The sequence below is a fragment of the Xiphophorus hellerii genome, chromosome 8 (genome assembly GCF_003331165.1).
Source record: "Xiphophorus hellerii strain 12219 chromosome 8, Xiphophorus_hellerii-4.1, whole genome shotgun sequence".
NCBI classification, from domain to species: domain Eukaryota; kingdom Metazoa; phylum Chordata; class Actinopteri; order Cyprinodontiformes; family Poeciliidae; genus Xiphophorus; species Xiphophorus hellerii.
Window position 1 is genome coordinate 16815317 of NC_045679.1, and position 20456 is coordinate 16835772.

The 20456-nt window shown below is 35.3% G+C and overlaps 1 protein-coding gene across 2 annotated transcripts in view; it reads left to right on the plus strand.

The window, feature by feature from the left end:
• The window catches only part of rgs3a (regulator of G protein signaling 3a), a 133037-nt gene that overhangs the window by 12659 nt on the left and 99922 nt on the right, over nucleotides 1-20456 (plus strand). The window contains exons 6-7 of one of the 2 annotated variants that reach the window (XM_032569443.1): nucleotides 1675-1735; nucleotides 5117-5207. In XM_032569443.1, the coding sequence (XP_032425334.1) occupies nucleotides 1675-1735; nucleotides 5117-5207 (152 nt within the window). Of the gene's footprint in view, nucleotides 1-1674; nucleotides 1736-5116; nucleotides 5208-6590; nucleotides 6809-20456 lie in introns of those variants that run through there. The other variant, XM_032569433.1, reaches the window with a different exon arrangement.

A 20456-nucleotide genomic window follows, 5' to 3' on the forward strand; every position in this document is an offset into this window, starting at 1 on the left:
CCTATAACACGTTGCCACAATATTCAGACTATTACGATCTACTACACGATAGTGAAATGCAGTGGTAAGTATACACTCTCCAGGTTATATTATTTCAAAGTATCATTCTGTATGAGTGAGCTGGTTTGTGTTATGGATGCATATGATATTATACATTTATTAATGACCCTACAGTTCTTATGTTGCTGGTCAGTTCAGCCCTTAAACTGAGGTATCTCCAAGTAAAGGAATCAATAACCAATATACACTGAATGAATGTTTGTTAGTCAGACCAAACATTAATTCCCTATAAATTAAGTAAAAGGCTTTCAGTGAAAATAATAGGGTATCACCATTGTTAATTTCCCAACATTATACTTTTGGCAGCTACTAAATCATTTTGCTCTTTGCAAATGTAGTGTAGTGTTCATTTATCACGACAACTAGTTTGCCATCATAACAGCGTCAGCAGCTGCACTACACGCTTCCAGCTGTGAGCTTGTCGAGAACTATTTTTCTCATGTTTTTTCTCCCTATACATATACAGTTGCACAGACCACCCAAACTAAATATAGCAAAATTTGCTCCACAGTAGCTTCTGATTCAATTACTTTCAAAAATACCTTATTGTTCCAAAATGAAGATTAAATGTTGTTGTTCATGTTGTGATGTTGGCTGTGGGAAGGAAGAATCTGCTGTAGCAGTCGGTAATACACTGAATTTGAAATGGGATTTGATCTAACCTAGTTTTTTCTGAAATCGACAATCATCTACTTTGTTTTGTTCCCTTTGAAGATGAGATAATTGTTTACACACTTTCCCACAAAGCGGTAAACCAGACCTTTGTACTCGGCTTCTTTACCATCACACACCCGACGACTGCAGAGTCATCTGAGTATTTCAGAGGATGACAGGAATCAGACTTGTGTTGAAAGTTTGCGATGTACAGACAGAAAAGGAGTTGTGAGAGTACAGTCCCCTGTGGTGCTCCTGTGCTGCTCACCATCTGGTTAAACACATGACCCTTCAATGCAAAACTGTGATCTATTTGTCAGGTAATCATTAATCCATGTGATACTTGAGGCCTCCATCTGTGCCTTCTGAAGTTTTTGACAAAACAAATTGGGCTGAATTATGTTAAATGTTCTGGAGAAATCGAAGAACGTGATTCTCGCATTGCTGCCTGGTTTGTCCAGACAGTGGGTTTCTTGAAGCAGGTGTATGATGGCATCTTCAACTCCAACTCAATGGCGATGAGCAAACTGCCGGGGGTCCAGATACAGGCTTGTTTGCTTGCTCAGATGGACCAACAGGAGTTTCATAATTTGGGATGTCAGGACAACATGAATGGTTGTAATTAAATATTTTCAAATTCCTTTTGTCCTCTACTTTAAATTTTTATTTTTGTTTTTCACCAGGCTTTTATTACTCTGACAACATCACAAAAAATGTTATGAATGAATTTAATGCAAAAGATCTAGATAGCAGACATAAAAAAGGACCACTTAAATTATTAAAAATATAAATCTGACAGGTTTGATTTTTGTTTTTTTGTTTGCTTCATTTCTAGCTCGTGGTGGATTGAAAATGAATTTGAAGCGTCTGACCTGAGTTTGTTGAGCCCCTCAGCTCAGGGGTATTAATTGATTTTCATTCTGCTGTTTTATTCTCTCTGATGTCTCTCAACATCAACAGAGTGAGTGTTCTGCTTGGTTGCATGAGTTTTGGCCTGCGCTCCCTTATGGATGCAGACAAGGTAAGTTTGAACAGAGATTTCAGCTCTAAAGCCATTTTGTGCTGTTTTTCAGCTCTGTTCAAGTGTCTCCATCTGTTGTGTGTCTCATCCATCAGACCATGAATTTAAGAGTTTAATTCAGTGCGAATGAATTCCAGTGACCTCAATAGTTTGGAGGAAACACTTTTGGGTTAACAGTGTCACAGCACTGCACTGTTGCCTCTAGATACTGGAATGGGAACACAGTTTGACTCACTGAGCTTTCCTGCTTTAAGGTCAAAGTTCACACACTTTATATGCACACATTATTTTAATGTTTCATGGTATATTGTATATAATTACATGAATTGGTGTTCATAACTAGCACCTATTTTTCTTTGGACACCAAAGACACATCAGCTTAAAGAAAACTTTGTGTTTTGCATATCCACAAAATGACACTACAAAATCAAAAACGCATGTTTTCACATCTTATTTCCATTTGTTTCCGAAAACAATCTCTGCCACATTTTACTTAGTTTTCACAGAAGTTTAATAAACTATTTGTCTTTTCTAGAAGGACTGGTTTTCACCAGAGACATCAAGCGTTTTGGCGATTCATTTGTTAAGTTCAACAGAGCTCTACCACTAACTAAAATAAGTAAATTGACAAGAAATGTTATATTGGTATAAACCACTTAAAATTTACTAACAGAAATTTACTAACTTCTGTCCAAACACTGAAAGTCAAATCACCCAAAATTTATTGCAAGAATTCAAGTAAATGCAATTCAGTTTACTTATGTAGTGACGATTCACAAATTGATTAAACAAATATCATTTTAAAGTACCTAACATGACGAACAGATTTAATTTAAATATGGGAATACATTGTCAGTTCAGTCCAGTCATAAAGACAGCTTCAAATTAAGCAATTAAGCAATGCAGTCAATTTCAGTTTAGTATTACAGCTAGTAAACCCTTTTCTGTCTATATTATACTACCATACGTGAGTATAATATACTTATTTTGTATTTTCTGTTCCCTTACAACAAAAGTGTTTCTGTTTCAAATCTCAATTTTGCAGGGATTATTTAATCACACAATCCAAAAACATTACTGTAATGATCATTAATGACTCAAATACTTACTTTATATAAGTGTGGGTGATTGTGTGTTTCATTTTTCTTTGTGCTGACTCTGAGATGACCTGAAAACCTCTTCAGGATGCACTCGACCTCTCGCCTGATAACAACTAAGACTGACTCCAGCCAGTGTGCAAACTAAATGCCCCAAAGCTGCTCATAATAAGGAAATGTTGCCTCAGATCCACTGACTAAACCTCGATTTTTGTCAGACTTGGATAAATCTCTTCTTTTTAAAGATTTGGTGATTTATTTGACCTTTTCATGCTGATTTAAACATTTACAATATGTCTTTGTAACCCTCCTGTCATGATTGTCGATCAGTTATTAGTATTGGAAGCAGAGACGATGCCACACTGAGGGATTGAGAGAACATGCATTGTGATGCACAACACTATTTTTCTTTTAAAACATAAAAAGACTGATTACTGCATGGACATTTGTAAGTTGTATTTACATTTGCGGTTAGCACAGTTAATGTGGTTAACATTATTAATTTAAAACATCCACCTCTCTGTGTATTTCCCAGAGAAAATTACTTTTACCTTTGGGAAAAGGCTGCCCTTGTCACAAAGAATAAAACAGAGCAATCTTTGCTGTAACGCCATCTCTCTTCCTTATATGAAATGGCATCGGATTTATTTGCCATTTTCCAATATAAGAAAATGTTCACAAGAGCATGTCATGTGGCAGACACCTCTGTTTAATGCCTCAAAAAGTAATATTAAAATGACTAAAAGTATGAAATAGTGGAGAAGCAAAATAAGCAACACCAGAATTGTTCTCTTTTACAGCACCTAGAAGGTGTCTGGAAAAACTATATTTTACCTTTAGAGACGTCTTATTACTTTTGTACTTCCTCTTTATTTTTAAATACTTCACTGATAATTAAAGCAGCTTTAAGCCTTCATCCCATGATAACAGTTTCGCCATATATGAGTGTTGTAGTTGGTGCAATCTAGTAGTAGTAAGGCTTGGTGTGTTCACTGATTGGAAAAACGGTTATTTTGAATTTCCAGCCAATTCTCTTTGCCATTATTTTTGTTCCCATGCTTTGCAAATCCCTAATTAAGTTAGGGATATATATATATATATATTCATTTCAAAGCAATAAAATTTATTGGATATTATCAATGCACATTTTTGTCACAGTTATTTGCCATTACTACACAAAGTTCTTTTAGCATTCAGATTTACATGGGAAATCACAGATAAATACATTAAAATCTTGCTAATGCTTACTGCTGGCTCCTCTTAGCATTTATCTCACTGAATATTTTATCAACTTAATATGCAAATCCGTTAGTTTCACCTTTGAGTCATGGGGAGTATTGTCTTCTCATTCTCTCCACTACATTCATTACTCTCCTCTGCTGTTGTGTTTCATTCATTCTTTCAAGCCAGTCCCCTTCTGTCTCCTCCACCTACTTGTTTGATTTTCAGAATCATTTTGGGCTTAAGAGAATGAGCTGATAATTTGGCAATTTCTTATCCTGACTGTCAAATCTTGTGATTTGTTTTCACCCTTCTCATATGTTGTGGTTTTTGGTTCTGTCATCTTCAGCTTTTTCTTTTTGTCCCCCTCCTTTGTGTCCTTCTGGGCCATTTTTTCTGCTATCTTTCATCATGTGTGTAGGATAATATTGAATGATTGAATAAATCCCTCCCAGTTTTTTAAGGCTTATGCCCTCCCCTCCCCTCCCCCTTCTTCTAAATAAGTTCCCTGCCTATCCTCCCCCTTGTCCTACAGCCTGCAGAAATCTGTCCACTCTGAGAAGATGCTTTTAAAATGAAGATTATTGTCGCAGTCTGTGGCGCCACATTTATTGAGCACAAAAAAGAAATCAGCTAGTGTAGCAAATGTGTGTTAGATTAAACAGAACAAATGTATGACAGTAAAATGATAACAGAATTGAATTGACTTGTTATGCCATTGTTTGTCAGTCTGTGTCCATCAGGATTACAAATCAGGCCCAATCTGTCAGCGTGCATAGTCTCATTAAATCACAATAGATAGCATAAAATACTCTCTCTCTCCTCTACAGTATAATTTCATACACCATCTGGTTTAAAGACTAGAAGTGTACAGATGTAGAAGCATCAGCTGCTGGAAAAAAGCAAACTTAGCAAACAAACTTCCGAGTGTTTAGGGGTTTCTGTCTGACTTCACATTTTGGCCATGATATGTTGAACTCCTGTCAGCTTTCATGTATTTATGTGCCTAATAGATACAATATCCATGTGTGTGCAGTCAGTTATATGTGTGTTTGCCCTCTAGGAAATTCAAGGATGGTACTATCTGCTTGGGGAAGAACTGGGGAGATGGAAGCATCTTAAAGTGCCAGCTAAACTCAATCACCACACCACTGGTAAGTTAAATGAATATGAACTCAAATAATTCAAATGAGAATTGGTTATTTTGACCATTTCTCATTTTCTGCAGTTAAGTACTAAATTTTTACTTGAAATTTCAAAGACATGTTGCCAGAAGTTCATAGAATAAAAGAACAATGTTCATTTTACTCAAAAATATACCTAGAAAAAAGTAAAAGAGAAATTGATCATTTAAATTGATCTAAGAAACTACAACTTTGGTGTTTCAATCATCTTTAAAAACTTTTTTTTTATTAAGATCCTGTCGATATGGAAATACTTTTTTTTGTTCTTACTAGCTGAGTATACTGTTCATTATCTGTGGTCTACTGTATATTTGTTATGAAAACAGAAAGAGTGTAACAGTTTTATTATTTGTTTATCACAAGTTATCGGAACATCCATCAGCATTGCCAAATATGGTAATGTTGTGCAGTGTTTTCCTAATAGAAAGCCATGTAGTTGTCATCTTGTTGCCAATATCTTTCTCACAAGATTTTATTTGCTGTGCTTTTTTGTGGAGCCAGTCCAAGCTATGTGGTCTTTTATATCTTCTGCTATTTCTTCATTATATCATTCACAAGAAACTAAATTTAGATCCAAGGTTGATTCTAATTGTTTAGCACCAGGGAAGAATATCAAGATGAGTGAAACTAATTGTAGTTGCTTGTGCTTACATGCAAAAATAGTCTGAATATTGTGGTTTATTTTAAGGGTGAGATTAAGTGGAGATAAAATGTACCATCTCTCTAAATGAAATGAAGAAATCAGTCTAATCCCTCCTTGAGTTAAGAAAAAAAACTTAAATCAGTTTTTCCCCTTAATTATATTTTCATAATGTTTAGAGCTATTAGACATCTCTGTTAGCTTTACATAAAATTTTAATCCATCATTTCAGCAACGTACATCTGTTTATATTAATAAAACATATTCATTGAAGTTACAGTGTGGTATTTTTCTGTGTGCATTAAAATTTAACCTGATGAAACCAGTCAAGCCGAAAACACAAGCTAACATGTATAGTACACACAATAATAAAATTTAAGTTGGAAATAATCCAATGTTCAACAATGCATGAAAGTAAACCATGAACAGCCAATGGTCTTTCTTATGTTATGTGCTTGGCCACTGGAAATAAGTTTTTATCTGCCTTCAGACCAGGAGGCGGGCCGACCATGGAAGCGAGGGATTAAGAGAGAGAAGGAAAAAGGGATTAGGACAGCGAATGAGGGGGAAACGGAGAGAGTAGAGTGGAGAACACGGGAGAGGAGGGAGGGGTCTGGATGAAGCTCTAACGCGTCACAGTTGCCAGAGAGCGAGATTGAGACAGAGCTCTCCAATACCATTCACTGCTGAAGCAGATCTACCCCTACACTCAGACACACACCCACTCAACTCACACTCACTCACCCACACACATTCACCACACACTGACACAGTGGACTGGACAACTATTTGTTTCTTCTCAACATCTCTGAGTGCTCCCTCTTTTTTTCTGCCTATGTTTCTTCCACTCGTAGTTGATGGCTGTGCTGGTTTGTGTGTTTGTGTTGGAGTCATGCTTCTCTGTGCCAGCCATAAGGGCAGCCTAGACTAGGTGAGTACCACGTTTATATTATTCTACTTGACAGTACTCACTTCACATGGTTTGAAAGTTGTATGATCAGCTGCACAGCTGTGAATTTGCAACTTGGACGGACACATTTATTATTGAGGGCACTATAAAAATTTGAACCTTATTAATTTTTAGTTCTCCTTCTTTTTCAGAAGTAGTCTCCATTTATTTTGTGTCTTTTTTCATGTGGCTAATATTATATAAGTATATTTTTGCAGCGCTGGGGGCGTGTTGCTTTTCTGTCACTCCTCATTTAATTTTTACTTGGTAGGCTAAATTGGTCACAATTATTTTCCACAATATACCCCTGAAGGGGTTAACCTACCCATCGACTGGCTTATTGATTGCCTAGCATCAGTGTGACCCTTTGACACAGATATGTGCTCCTATTTCACCCCTCACAGCTCGAAGGGTCTTCTTTCTGAGATACTTTCCTGTCCTTTTATTTTTTTTAACATAGCGCAAGTTTGGATTGCTGATATCGTGGATATCATAAGATGTTCACAAACTCATCCCAATTTACACTGCTTGGCTGAACAAGGCTAATCTGCCTCATGAAACTTTAAAAAGAGTTTTATGCTTCTGTGGATGGAACTAGGACAGAAGTATCAGATTGGACAAGACCCAGCCAGGAGGAAATAATTGCAAAGCTTGCATGTGGAGAAACTGACTTTTACTTGGGGACGTTACAAAGGCAAGTTGTCCTTTTAGCTGTTAGATCTGATCATTTGAAAAGCTGTGCAGATATTTTCTGCTGATAAGGGGAATGTGGGAAATTGCTAGATTGTTACTTTTAGAACGTGGCTAAAAAGTGAAAGCCAAATGATTTATTGTATTATTAAATGTGTTGTCTTTTCATCTTTTGCTTTGACAGTACTGCCCTACTACTGTCTCATCTGGCCTCTGCGTATGTGTGTCAGTGGAGGATGCATACTCATGCATGCTCGTGTTCATTGCCAGCTGGCAGAATATAGGCCATGGAGGCGCTGCTGCAGGATGACATGTATTAACGTGGAAAACTCCAAAATCAATTACATTACAATGGCATTCAATAATCTATCTTAGTGTTTCTTCCTCTTGCTTTCTGACATTCATATTTCATCTGTCACAGTGAATATTGATATCTTTAGAATACTCTCGAGTGTTTGCTTGTCTTGTTCATTTCACGCTTCTTGCTGATGTGTATTTTTTGTTTACTTGTTTTTTTGTTTCCTCTTTTATCTAGACTGACTCCTTTGTCACATTCCCTTTCTTCTCTTTGTGTCACTGTCTGTTCTCTGAGGCTCTGACAAAATAAACTTTTTTTTTTTTTACTAAACTAACAATGTGACAATTCGATAGCAGCCAAATGCTTGTGGATGTTCTGATTCAAGCAGTCTGCCAATAACCTACAGGGCTGAATTTCAGTGTCCAGCACTACTGTGACATCAGTTTACTACTGCTTGGTGTTTCTTACTTTGCTATGAGTGCTCCTGTGATTGGTGGCGTATTAGTGAGAAGGCACTACTAATGTAATACAGCTTTTACATTTGGCCATTATCATAGTTCTTCTTACTGGATAAATCAGATTTACACACATCAGAGATTATACTTGTATTTTCATTGAAATCCTTGTTTTTTTTTTTCTCTTTATACTGGCAACACCTTATGTCTTACAAAAGGCCAGGGTCTTATAGGCATCAAGTGCTAAATCTTAACCTTATCTTAAGATTGCTTTCCACATTTAATATTTAAATGAGCAAAAAGAAGATGCTACGATTTTGCTAAAAAAAGGAAAAGGGAGTCTTTATATTTAAGAATTTGTAACCAGAATAAGAACCAGATTTTAACTTTTGTTTCTCAAAGTTTACAAGGATGTCATTACAAAATTAGCTCTCCGTATATAATTCTCTGCCTTTTTTTAAGCAACATTTTCAATTCTGAGGTTCATCTGGGTCCTGCCACCAAGAGACCCAGACAGGTTCACCATTTTTTGGATGATTGTTTTCCTTCTCTAACAAAACAAAATTAGTAAAGAGCTAGGCCTTGAAGTTGACGGCTCATTAAAATGACACTTGCAATATAAATGAGGTAGAACCAGCTCAGTTTGAAATTCCTTGAACTGTAGATGAACCTTGTTTTATTCAGGTTAACTGCTTCAGTGTAGGAAATTCAAAGGCCCTTAGATTAATCTCAAAGCAGAAGCTGCCATATGTTCAGGACCTTATAGTCCTGCGTGTTTATTTTAATGAGCCTTCCCTCTAAGGTTATGTTTGGTTGTTGTGTGCACTACTTCTTGTATTTATGTTAAAATGGAATCTATTAAAAATCTAGTATTGTTTTATATGGTGTGTTTATGTAATTCAGTAGATAACTTGCTTTTATAGGGCATTTTAACCCTCAACAAAATTCATTTTTACAGTCTGAACTAAAATCTTGTCACAGCACATGGATCTGAAAGTAGTGATATTTCTATTCAAGTTGATAAACTTGAACATGGACACCATAGGTGTGCTGTTTATGGGAGTCTGGTTAATCCCTCTCTGAGATGTGTGCCAGGTCAGAGCGTTGTCAGTGTCAGGTCAAACCTCTAGAGACAGAATTATCTTTGTGAACAAACCTGCCAGCATACCTGCACTTTATGTCGCAACAACCTGAATGAGCAGGGAGCACATGTAGTTGGCTTAGGGTGAATTGCTTTAAAATGACCTGATATGTAATTATTTCTATCAAGCATAAAATACAGTTGGTTCCTTCTTTTGATACCAAACTCATTCAGATCATGCAGGAGATCAACAGAGAACAACTTAGAGTTTCCTGTGTTGTTTCTTAACTGGACCATAAAAGAAAATCCCCTCAGCACTTATCACTTTCTTCCTTTGCTTTTGTTTTTCTAGACAGAGCTTTTGTTCTACAGATTCCATCAGATCCCATCAGATTGACATCTGGGTAGTTTGGAAGCACTATGAAAATCCCAGACTCTGTCATAGTCTTCAAGTCTTTTATAAGTAGTTTTCATGGGTCCCAGGGCTGTCTGACTTACCCCCTGCATGTGGGGGTTGTTGCCATGTGAGAAGAGTGATTGGTCTTCAAAAATGTTTAGGCATAGATATCAAAGTATAACATCCATGGGAAAGCCAGGACCCAGATTTTCCCAGCAAAAACATTGTATCAAGAGGCACCTAACTCTAAAACTAGGTATTAACTTTAGTCTTTGGCACCAATGTTGATATATACTAAATAAAAATGACAAGAGTTTTCTGCTGAAGGTAAGAAATCAATTGCTGATAACTTCTTAACAGAACCTCTCTTCATAAATCCTAAGCTCTCCTTTTGAAGCTGGACACATCATTTATATATAGATTTTGTGATATTCATTAAATCACTGGAAAATACAAAAACAAAGAATAGGTTGATTAAGCTAAATGTAGCTTACAGTGGTAGAACAAGAATTTTCAAACACTTAGTCTTTAATTCAGTACTGAACAATTTCTTAGAAAGTGATACTTAATAAGAAATGTCTCCATATTTAAAAAGATTAATCGTTTGGCAGTCAAAATGTTATTAGTCATTCTTCTCTTTGCTTTCTTGCGCTATTGTTGCTCAGATTGTCCTTGTGTTTGGTTCAGGCTTTCTTTTGCAACAACAAAACCTAGCTGCTGAGTGTTGACAGCTAATTACACTGTAGGGCTGTAATAAAAAGGCTGCCATGTTAACTTTGCTAAACAGGACTGGAGAGACTGAAATAGGAAGGCTGAGTATGAGTGGCAGCTAAACAGAAAGGGAAGACAGGGCAATTGGTCCCAATCTTCAACCAACCTTTATATGACAATAAATCAAACCTCTTTATGCCCTTGTAGAGTATTAAATGCTAACAAAGTATCAAAGTTTTACTTTTCATAGTATCACTATACATATTATCCAATCCTGGAAGTACAAATATAAATTGTTGTACCTTTATGGGCACAAAAAATATGCTTTAGTTTATTGACATAGAATAACTAAACACACATATATATTTTAATATTTTTATAAGTAGCACTATTTACATTGTTATAAATTCATGCATTTCTAATAATTCCACAAATTTTTGGAAATTTTCAAAGTACCAGTTTTAGCACTTCAAGTCTCCTTTTTTATTACAAAAAACATAAAAAGTAGACTTATCATTTATGGATATTGGGGTTTATTATCTCAGATTGGTGGTGTCAAAAATGGGCATTTATTTTCTCATCTACTGTATGCAAGTTGTTAGATTTTAAAGTATATAAAAATTGCATTTACAGTGGGAGATGCTGTCAAAAAGTCCAAAAACACACAGATGGCTCCCCTTATTTTAAAGAAAGATATAAACAATAAAAATATTTAAAGCCATCCCAAACACATCATTTGGAAGAATGTTATTTAGTTTGGATAAACGTAGCATGCATAAAATAATAATAAAAAAAATACACACAAAAAGGTCATTGGATTATGGAAGGAAAAATATTTTACAAAACGGTAACGATTATCATTTACCTTAATTTTAAATCTACTTGTTCCAGTTCTTTAAAATTAGAACAATATATTGGTTTAAGTATTTAATAGATTTTTAGGTGAAACACAGTTTGTTTGACCATGTGCGATTGACAAAAAGTTTTTTTTTTGGCTTGCCTCCATTGTGCCAGTGGAGACAAGTGACCTGTAGTGGCATGTACGTGTGTGTGTTTTTGGCCATGGCTAATACATTTCCCTCCAATAGGCTTAGGATGGGGGTCTGCATATGTGTAAAACCAAGAATAGCAGAACACCCACTGGGGGTTGTGCAGATAAAACTGTGTCATCTGCATTTTTGCACACATTTGTTGCACATTTTTCAAACCCATTCACACTCTGCAGCCATCCATAGACACTGCCAAGCTTTTCCAGATGGCACGCTGGGCCTTTAAATCAGAAGATTATATTGAACACCATGTGATTAACTTGAATCAGGGAGATTTTACATTGACATTGGGGGAGGGGTTAGTGTATTTATCTTCTCATTTGCACTGGTTAACTCTTGCTATGCGTTTGTGTGCGTTTTTGGGTATGTGACAACGCTAGATAATTGGTTTGTGGGTTCATGAAGGTCTGACATGTCTTGCATCTGATGCTTGAACTGAAGGGTAACACTGACTCCAGGCTCACATCCACTTGATGTGAAGCGAAGCATTTGACCCAGTGGTGCTCCCTGAGCTCCGTGCTGCTATGTGACACATTCCTCTCTTCTGAAACAGCTCATATAAAACACATAAAAACAAAATGAACTTAATATAACTTGAAGCCATTTATTTAAAGCTAAAATATACACTGATAAATTTTAAATGTTGTTCTAGCTGCTTTGTGCATCGCCGTTCCGTAGCAACACAACTACATTAGGCTTAGTGAGTATTTAGTGTCTTTGAGACTAATCTGTGATGGCAAATCATTCACTTATTTATCTCTGGTTGGAAAACGCTCCAATCAGCTTGCATTCAGACAAATGATTTTTGAGGTTATTAATAAGGTCTGAATTATACCTCGACATTTGTGCCGGTTCGGCACATTTTCTTTCACAGTGCGATAGCAGACCTATACAGTTGAACAATGAAGACTTATGATATTTCTGTAGTTCTCTTGTTTTAATGAGTTGTCTAAATTCTATATAGATTGTAATTAATTATATTCAGAGGGCCTAAAAGGAAAAAAAATCTGTGCTGTCAGATATCACTTAAAAATGACTCTCCAACAACCGGAGGAAGACAAATAGACTCTCAATATAACAAAAGAGTAGATCTGCACATGGTGCCGCATTTAAAATGCAATCCTCATGACAAAGAGTGTAACATTACAAACATAAAGCTTTTACATGACATTTGTTTCTCACTAATTATAGGAGTGATCTAACAACTTAAATTGCAAACTACTCTCAACTTATACCATAAGTCAGATGTAGATGAAAAATATGTATTACCAGCTACAAACAAAACCTTTGTTGTTGTTGCACCTAGAAGCCAAGTTATTTTGAAAATAATGAGTCTGATCTTGAGTAAAATGGACTTGCTGGACTTTTACTTGCTCTTGGTTTATTTATTTTAGTTCTGCCAGGTTTTCTCTTTAGCGTTGACACAAGATCTGCTGTTCAACAACCATTTACCTGGGTGACTGAAAGGCTGTCCTACCATCAGTTCACATCACTTTCAAGTTGATAAATCCCCCACTAAAGTCAGCCTTTGATTGAGAGCTTTCAATTGCCAATTAAATAAATAAAATAGCTCTTTATGCTGCTGCCATATCAAAAACTTTGAGAAAGCTTGACAGGAACTGCAACATCTGCTCGCTAACATTAATTAGCAAAACTGTAACTTGAGCCAAATGCTAGGGAGATTAAGAATGATCCTCAGGGACTTTAGGTGGTTTAATTGGGAAGCTCTGAAGAGAAAACCTGAAAGTGGTCGAACTTGAACAATTATTTATGTATTTGCTTTAGATCAGCTAAAATATTATTTTTTTCAAAAACATCTACAGTTTCTAACAAGAACACACTCAAAATCCACATAAGTCTTTTGGCTCATGTATAAGAAATTATTTTTACATAAAATGATTAAAATTTGATGATGCTTACACAAGGTTTTATTTTTTTATTTCATTTATGTTCTCTGAGAGCCAAAAATGAAAAATGAAAACTTATCAGCTTACTCCGCTTGAAGAGCTACATTAGAAACCTATATGTGTGCTCTCTACAGTGTTTTTTATTTCAATATTTTTTTTACACATGCAATATGTTTTGCATGTTTTGGTCTTCAAACAGGAAGTTTTATTACACTTATGTGTCACTCTTGCACAGGCCCAAAGCATGACCAATCAGGTAATTTGCTCAGAAGATGAATGCTTATTATTTTCAGTCATTTCTGCACCCTTTTAACAAACATATTAACAACATTTATCTTTAATATTCCACATAGGTTCTCATTTCTTAATTCCCTCTTTTCATCTGAATTAGTTTTTTTTTTTTATCATGAGGCATAAGTTAAGAAACATAAGTTGCTATAAAAAATAACCTAAAATCTGTGCAAAAGCAATTAAAACAAATCAGTGGGGTAAACTGCAAGGATCCTGTGGTGCCACTGGAAGGTCTGTGCAAATGCACAGGGACATAAAGACTGTGTTGGTGCAAGTGTTCCACAGCTAAATTAGTCTCCTAAATAATTTCTTCAGGCTGTGCTCTGACAAAAATTGTACAATGTTTGACACGAATTGCAAACTGGTTTTACCTAAGTTCAGTATAAACTTCTCCGGGTTTCCACAGCTCTATTTTGACTTCCACTCTTTTTGTTATTTAATATTTGTAAGTACGTTTAAAGTGTGGAAATGACTACATTTTTGCCATCTTCTGCTATATGAGCATCAATTATTACTGCTTAGGAGCTGCTTAAGAAGTTTTGAGGATTCAGACCCTTTCCAAGGCTCTTTAATGTCCTTATTTTGACATTGTTTCAGAGCTTTAAAAGTTTTTTAAAACTTCACGGCGCCGGCTGGGGTCTTAAGCAACACAAGACAAAAACAAAACTCTTATGTTCACACAGAAAGTTGTCTACTTTGCTTTATAATAATTCTATCTTCTTTCCTAATAACTGGAAGTGACAAAGATATTGAGAAGAATTTGGACAAGCCATTTGAAACTTTTCACCTTCCTGTAGTTATTTTATGCATAATTTTCTCAGGATTTACTTATTTCCTCATTTTCTACAATTATCGTCTGTAGACAATATTCATCCATAAAGTTATGCCCACCGAAAGGTGAACCTGAATAATAGTTTTTATTTTTGTAATGCAGTCGTCCTTTTTTTTTTTACACCTGACTTTTTGGGATATGAAATTAAGTGTTTCATGTGTGTCAGTTTCTTACCCATCAGAGGACATTTTTGACCCTGGCTGTCTCATCCCCCATCAGTGTCTGACCTCACAATTGCACTGCTAGTAAAGAATTTTCTTAAACACTCCTAAACCTTGTAAAAACCCTTTCTGGAAGAGTTGAAGCTGCAAATGGAGGGATGGTATCATAATAAACGCTATCGATCAGGAATGTGATATCACCAAAGTTAATATGTGTGTGAAAGCAAATGAGCAAATAATTTTGGCATTATATTGTAAATACCAGCTAGAGGTTTTTTTTTTAGCATTTACTAGTTTGTTCAGGAGTCTGTTAGTCAACTGGCTGAAATTCAGAACAACAGCCAATTAAATCACGTAAATCACAAATTGACCCTAAGTTTTTTTTTGTCCTTGCATTTTTTTGATGAGAAAACTTGCATCCCAGCACCTATAGGTTCCCAAGACGCACACACACACACACACACACGCCAACACATGGGAAAACCTCTGTGCAGACCAGAGAGTTGATTCTCTGGTCTGCAGAATCAACTGCCACTTCTCAGCAGGATGTCAGTAAGATCATCTAAAGTTGCTAAGGGGATTGCTTAACAAAGCAAAAAAATGTCTGAGATGCTCAAATTCCATAGATGGACAGGAGGTCTATTCTTACAAACTAGGTATCAGACAAAACGGCACACCATCTCAAGTTCTTAGCCATGCCTTTTCTGATCAGAGCTCTTTTAATATTTAAAGCGTATTAAATAGTGTGTGATTATATATTTCTTTTATGGTACATTTGATTCATAATCCTTTTTGGATCATCCTTTTTAGTTTAACTGAAATATTTTATCGTGTAACACTTTGACTGAGTGCCCAGCTGATATTATCCATGTTCTCTTTTGGCAGGAAGGGAAATGTGTTATCTCCACTGTATGAATGACCAGCATGAAGTGACTTGCATCCTGAAATTATGAGTTTGATTTACTAAAGAGAGGCAAAAACAGAACACTAATAATTTTGGTTTGTTTGGATGTAACTGGTGTTCTTTGGGACAGACTCCTGCTTATTTATCTGACCTCTTGCAACTTTCAAATCACTTAGATCTAAGGATCACTTGCTTTTAGCAGTACAAAGGTCTAGGCAGGCCTACAGGCGTCATTTGGAGTTGCAGCCCCTAAAATGTGAGGTCAAACAGGCTCCAACGTGTCAGTGTAGTGGCTTTAAATACACTATAGAAGTTGTTTTAGTGTTCTATTTTCTCTTTTTATTGTCTACTTTGCTCTATCTTTTAGAATCTGTTACATACTTTTTTTTTAAAATCACACATGTGAATAACAAATAATAAATAATACATTGGAACTCAAACTTTTCTTTCAAGAATATTATGTATACTGTGTTGGTGAGGTTAATATAACTCAACTAAAAGCAATGCATATGACTCCAGGACAAATCAAAAATCAAACTCTCCATTAAAGAATCTGAATTCAGAATTAGAATTCCTTTTTATTGTCATCGTGCACAACAATAGAAAGTCTCCAAGGCAAGTCGTATAACTAAATAAAAACAATAATAAAGATGTTATAATAAATATGTATGTTCAACTTTTAAAACGAGAACAGTTTGCATATTTGGGAAACTATGCTTGAAATGAACTGAATTATAACTTTTTCATGACTTTGTTCATTCATTTTCAGTTTGATCATTTTTTTGTGTTCATTTATATTACCATATTTTATGTTGTTTTTTCCTCGGTTTTTATGCAAATCTATTGTGGAAAATATATCTAAAAATGATGACGGGTATTTTTGGCATGAAGTTTAATTTTTTACTTCTGCGTAGCAATACAATATCAATCAATACAACATTGATTATTGAGTAAATCAGGACAGTCCCAGTGTTTTTTTTGTTTTTTTTCGTGAAACAATGAAGACAAATATTATAGCTTGCTGAAAGGGTTTGTTTTTTTTCTTTTGAATATATTTTCATAGAATGCAGAATTTAAAATGCTTTATAGTTACATTAAGAGGAAATTAAGAAATATAAGATGTAGTCAGTTTCATAGCAGTTTTGAATCACCTTAAATACCCATTATGAAAAATTTTTGTAGCGCAATTTAATGATTTAGAAAATGCCAAAAGACCTCAGTACTGTATTAGAACAGTGATGCAAATCTTAACCTCAACATAAATTAATTTTGTCCAGTCTAAACAATGTTTTGATTAAAAAAAACCCCAAAAAAACCTCAAGATGTCTTATGGTCTCAGTTAAAAATAAATGTAAAGATTATTTTAGATATGGTTCACTTCATAATATTAGCCGAAGGTCTCATTGTCATTAAAGGTTTGAAATGTTGAGTTAGCAAAAAGAAAAAAATCAGCAGGGAATCTCTGTGAAGTATGAAGTTCAAAGAGGACATCATTATTGAAAGAGAGGCCCAAAGAGACCAATGGTAGAAAAATGAAAGTCTCATAGGTATACCAGTCTTTCAAGGATATAATGCATGCACAGAAGGACGCCAAATAAGTCCTATTTTAAAATGCAAAGCATTAGTGAGGTACTTGAAAAGGAGTAAGAACAATCGCCATATTGCTGTTGTGTGTTACAAAGCAAATTACACCAAACCTTTTTTTTTCCCTGGCTGACCCTACTCACCCCAAATCCTCAACCTACCTTGGGGTGTTTGATTTGTGTGTTTACACTGCAGTGCTGTTTATGTGAATTCTGTTTGCTGTTGCTGAGGGAATCACTCTTTCCTCTTTTGTAGCCCAATGTGCTGGAAACGGATAAGGTTTCTCAGCAAAAACGATAACCACTGATTCTGTCACAGCTTTTACCGTTTAACTTTGCAAAGCCGTGCGAAAATGTAACGCGACATGTTTTAAGTCTACTTCCACCTTCACCACATTTATCAGAAATTAAATAAACAGACACTCCTTTCTGGGTTGTAATTCAATGTTGTAAAAGCAGAGCATTTACAACGTTGTAAATGCTCTGCAGTTTCACTCTAAAAAGTTTCACTCTAAAAAGTTCTTTAAGTTTAGAGGAAGCTTATAATTTTAACAGCCTTTCCATTAGAATATGCCGGTGTGTCCCAAAGTTAGCTACTTTCTTCCTTATTAACATTTCTGGAATTGCATTATTACTGCAATGTGCGTATTGCATTTAACTGCTTGGATTGTAATTCATGTTGGGTAATATTTCGGTACCATGCACGTTTGTTGTTCAATGCAAAAACAAAACAGTTAAAGATACATTAGTCATTTTTGTTGCCAAAATAGCAATAAACCAAACCAGAAGCAACTTTTTGAGTAAAACCTTGTGACAGAGATGAAAATAATACATTTAATTTGTTTTCCCAGAAGCTGGATAAACTACTTATCATCTGGGGTTTATTTTTAGTTTTTTTTATTTTAGTGCAGAATAATATGTATCAAGACAAGAAATTGTGGACATTTTTTTTCATCATTTAGATATTTTTTTCAGTAACCTCAACCATTTTAAATAACTACTTCATTCCGACTATTGATTTGTTGTTTCAAGGCAAAATTTGTTCAGCTTCTTTTTCGATGGAACTATGAATGAACTGTGAATTCAGGGTAGCTGAATGACTCATTTTCAAAATAAAAATCATCGGAAAAACACAGACAGAAAATAATATATTGGATTTAAACAAAGGCTTGACATTGTAAACAACACAAGGTCATCATTTTTATCCCCCAACACTGACAGTCCATAATTTTGTGTATTTCTATGAAGTGCACCAATCTTTTATTAGGACCTTCTTTGGATCTTGTTGTTTCCTTATCCCACCGCCAGGTCTTGTTGTGTTTGCGTCTTGGCTTCAAAATAATTGTAAAAATAAAAAATATTCAACTGTATGTCTACAGTTTGTAAAAGTGTACTGTATGGAATATTAATCTGAGCATTGGATAAACTTTTAAAAGTCTAAAGAAAGGCAAAATATGCTGTTTGACAGCTTAAAGTCAAACTATTTCATTGTATAATATAAAGAAATAGGTAGTAGACAATAGAACATCCCACTAGGGATATCTACATGGCTATTTACAGTTTGGCTTAAAGGTTTTGTTAGCAAAACCTTAAGCCGTGAGATAATTGAAAGTTACGTTGTCCCGTTTGACTTTCGTCTCTTTTCATTGAGTGTTTATTTATTGATTTGTTGGCAACATCAGGTGTAAATAGGGGCTTGGAGTCAAATGATTGGGCAGTACAACAAGAGACCCAAGCAAAGTTAAGGCCTTCTCTTTTGTTCTGGCAGATCCAAGAGTAACTGGCTTAACATCAATAGAGTGTGGAAACCTTTTGACTTATTCCGAAATCTATTTCCCTGCGTTTTTGTAGTGTCTGTCGTTTCAAAACATCTGCTACATTTATCTTTCTTGAACTTGTCTAGTGTATACTTTTCCCACTGTCCACTGTTTCTGTCTGGTATTATTCCTCTCTCCTTCCCCCTTTTTAATGTCAGTCATGCTCTGTCCTCATTGCAAGCTGCTCCACATCTTCACCCTACTGCTTGTTTCTTTGTCAGACAAAAGGCCTCTGATCTGGGCTCGACGCCAACCAGGTTAGCTTTTCTCTTTTGGTGCATCCCCAGGCGGTTTGAGATTAACGTGTGACTTAATCTCTCTTTCATGGGCTTTATAGACGAGTTCAACAATGGGCTGTCAGGAGTGTCTGGAGAGGAGGTCAATGACTGTTTCTCTTTTTTTGGTGTGAACTGTCAGTCCAGTTGTTTTTGCTCTACAAAAGTTGACACTGAGATGCTGTTTAACAAAGTAAATGAATGCTGTAAAATGTGATTTTAACTATAGTTTTTCAGTTCATAAAGTGAAGGCGTCAAGAAAAACTAACACAATATGGTGTGTTACAAGTAACAGGCGTGTAGGGGTGTGTGTATATATATACAGTATATCTACATGGCTATTTACAGTTTGGCTTAAAGGTTATATAACCCTTAAAACACCCTTCAGGTTTTTTTTTTCAAGTTTTATTCTATTAATTTATTAAGTAATTTGGATTCTCATTAGTTTAGTCATCAATTACAAATGTTCTGGTTGTGTGTTGAAGACAAAAGTAACATTTTGCGCTTAACAATTTCTTATGTGTGCACAAACAAGAATTTGTAAGATGCCAGCTGGAATTCAGTATGTCCAGATATGTTTAGTGTGAACATGAAACCTTTAAAAAAATTATGGTACAAATTAGAGTATTTAAGTGTCTTCAAGTGCCATATTTATCTGGTACATGTATTTTAAAAAGTTGTAAAAACAAAATAAGACTTAAGATCCTGTTTAAACCATAGATGATCTAATGGGGGAAGAAAGCAAGAATGACGCCTTTTGCTATCACGGGCATAAAAATAACCTGTTTCATTTCAGTAGATAATTTTGATACTTATAGAAAACTAAATTTGGCTGAAGGAAGGAAACAGGAAACAAATATCATCTCCTATTACACTGTTTGGTTGTTATCTTTCCTCCCAATTGACAGGAGGCATAGTTCCCAAGTCTGCTAACCCAGGATGTCACTGAAAGTTGAAACATTTTCTATTTTTTATTTTCGCAGGAAGTAGGATACATTTATGTTGGTGGTAGATGAGATACGTAGACACTTATTCCGACTAACTTTAAGAAGTAAAGAACAATCTTACATTTCTTTATAACTAGTTCATATTTCTTTTTATTTGTGGAGGAGTACGTAAATAAAAAACATTCAGCTCAATCCAAATTCCCACCTATTTCTTTTTGCCTACAAGCTCAGT